At 53.4% G+C, this 2,500-nt stretch overlaps 1 protein-coding gene across 4 annotated transcripts in view; it reads left to right on the top strand.

Moving 5' to 3' along the window:
* The window catches only part of dnah1 (dynein, axonemal, heavy chain 1), a 65,858-nt gene that overhangs the window by 8,221 nt on the left and 55,137 nt on the right, over window positions 1–2,500 (top strand). For all 4 annotated transcript variants that reach the window (XM_035520583.2, XM_081705744.1, XM_081705743.1 and 1 more), the window contains exons 12-16: window positions 183–333; window positions 457–650; window positions 907–1,132; window positions 1,378–1,497; window positions 1,682–1,764. In XM_035520583.2, coding sequence (XP_035376476.2) covers window positions 183–333; window positions 457–650; window positions 907–1,132; window positions 1,378–1,497; window positions 1,682–1,764 — 774 coding nt within the window. The remainder of the gene's footprint in view (window positions 1–182; window positions 334–456; window positions 651–906; window positions 1,133–1,377; window positions 1,498–1,681; window positions 1,765–2,500) is intronic.

Below are 2,500 nucleotides of genomic sequence, written 5' to 3'. Positions count from 1 at the left end.
TCAAATGCACCTTGATGACATTATTTGAGCACATCTTGTATTTTGTACACTACAGCTGTTCTGTAGTCCCAGGGTGACACTGTGTAACGTGTGTGTCTTACATTTATATTTATGTCATTTAGCTGACGTCTTACTTCTCTTTATGTTGTTTTTTGTGTATGTACGTGATGCCATGTTCCCAGACCTAAGAAGACCCCTCTGTTCCTGCTGGACCTGGTGCTGGATCAGACTGGGGTCCATTATAAAACTCCTCTGGAGAACTTTGAAACATCCGTCATCAGTCTGCTGGACAGAGGCATCCTGTCCACCCATAATGTCCCTCAGCTGGACAAGGTTGCACATCAGGACCCAGTCCACAAACTGATTCAGACTCAGTCTCTATTTCCCTGCTTCTCTCCACGTCGTCCTGTTGAATGTCCGTCTCTCTGTGTTCCGTGGTCTCGCTCCACCCTTCAGTTTGTGATGAAGAGTCTTTTCATCAGCGGGACTCCTGTGCTGGAGTCGGTGGACCCGTTGGAGCCAGCGGTGACGGAGCTGAGAGAGCGCCTGCGCGCCGCCCTACGGCAAGCCGGCCTCCCTCTTCAGGCCTACGCCCGCCAGTACGAGCGCCACCTCGAGCTGCACAACTCTGACATCAGCAGCTTCCTGGAGTAAGCGGCAGCCTGCCCCCCTCCGTCCTACTTCCTTATTGCTTCTTTTGTGAGCGCCTTTGTGAGCTTCCTTGTGTCTAAGTCCCTCTAACCAGTTTCACACACCGTGTAAATTGTGTTTGGTTTTTAACTGAGATGACAAAGATGTTCCTTTAAGGTTTGAGTTTGGGACTGAGGCTCAGGAGATTCCAGCTCGGTACATGTAACGTACGTGTTTATTACACATGCATGACAAACATAAGCTGGTGTGTGTTAGACGTCACAGCCCACAGAACCCCTCCGCCGTGGAGGTGAAGCAGGAGGTGCTGTTGCACCTGAAGGAGAAGGAGACCCTGGAGCAGACGCTTCCCTCCTCCATCCTCATCGGGCCCTTTATGGTGAGCGTGGAGGCCGTGCGCCAGAATCTGGCCAAGAAACGTCACAGCCTGGCCAATGCCGTCCTGGACCGGCTCGCCCTGAAGCTCCGCATTCAAGTGGAGGAGGCAAGGAAAACACCAGCCCACGCACACACACACACACACACACACACACCTGCAGACACACACACACACACACACACACACACACACACACACATCTGCAGACTCTCAACCCCACACCTGCTTTTTGTTGTTGCTAGTGACTGAGGTCTTTAATATTTTGTGCATATAGCTTGCTTTCTTCTCTGAAGCACACAATCAAATATAAAGATTTATAGATCTGTGTGTATGTGTCTGTGTGTGTTTAGGCTTGTGAGAAGTGCAAAGCCATTAGCAAGAAGCTGTTTGAGAAGCCCAATAGCATCGAGGAGCTGGCTGAGCAAAGGGAGTGGATGAAGCAGATCCCAGATCAGCTCAAAGCTCATGAAGTAAAGTACAATGCCACACAATGTCACTTCCTTTTCTCACCCAGGAACAGACATTTGCTTTCATGTCAAGTTTAAGCTTCATGTGTTGAAGTGAGTGTGATATTAAAATATCCAGGAGCGTTTGTCTCAGCTCTTCACTGTAACGCGTTTCCTCTGTTTTGTGTTCTGGTAAACGTTTGTGTAGGAGGTGTTGTCCAAAGCCCTGGCTGACTATGAGATCATCGACGAGTTTTTTTACCACCTCTCCAATGAGGACTTCAGTGGAAAGTAAGTTGTGCAACATGGTGGCAGCTGGTGGCAGCAGGGTGGCATTGTGGTGGCAGAGTTGTGGCAGCAGGGTGGCAGTGTGGTGGCAGTGTAGTGGCAGCAGGGTGGCAGTGTGGTGGCCGTGGGGTGGCAGTTTATTGGCAGCAGGGTGGCAGTGTGGTGGTCGTGGGGTGGCAGTGTAGTGGGAGCAGGGTGGCAGTGTGGTGGTCGTGGGGTGGCAGTGTAGTGGGAGCAGGGTGGCAGTCCGGTGGTCGTGGGGTGGCAGTGTAGTGGGAGCAGGGTGGCAGTGTGGTGGTCGTGGGGTGGCAGTGTAGTGGGAGCAGGGTGGCAGTGTGGTGGTTGTGGGGTGGCAGTGTAGTGGCAGCAGGGTGGCAGTGTGGTGGTTGTGGGGTGGCAGTGTAGTGGGAGCAGGGTGGCAGTGTGGTGGTCGTGGGGTGGCAGTGTAGTGGCAGCAGGGTGGCAGTGTGGTGGTCGTGGGGCGGCAGTGTAGTGGCAGCAGGGTGGCAGTGTGGTGGTTGTGGGGTGGCAGTGTAGTGGCAGCAGGGTGGCAGTGTGGTGGTCGTGGGGCGGCAGTGTGGTGTCAGCGTGGTGGCAGTAGGATGGCAGCAGGGTGACAGCGTGGTGGCACCGTGGTGGTTGTGAGGTCCTCACTCCTTCCCTGAGGACTCAGACACTGTGCTGATCAGTGCTGGTCCTGCTCTAAACTCTCAACCGAAGGGCTCATTAGAAACTCGTG

This window comes from Electrophorus electricus, chromosome 22 (genome assembly GCF_041902795.1).
Source record: "Electrophorus electricus isolate QZ-2024a chromosome 22, ASM4190279v1, whole genome shotgun sequence".
Taxonomy (NCBI): Eukaryota; Metazoa; Chordata; class Actinopteri; order Gymnotiformes; family Gymnotidae; genus Electrophorus; species Electrophorus electricus.
This window is presented reverse-complemented; position numbering and strand designations above follow the sequence as displayed.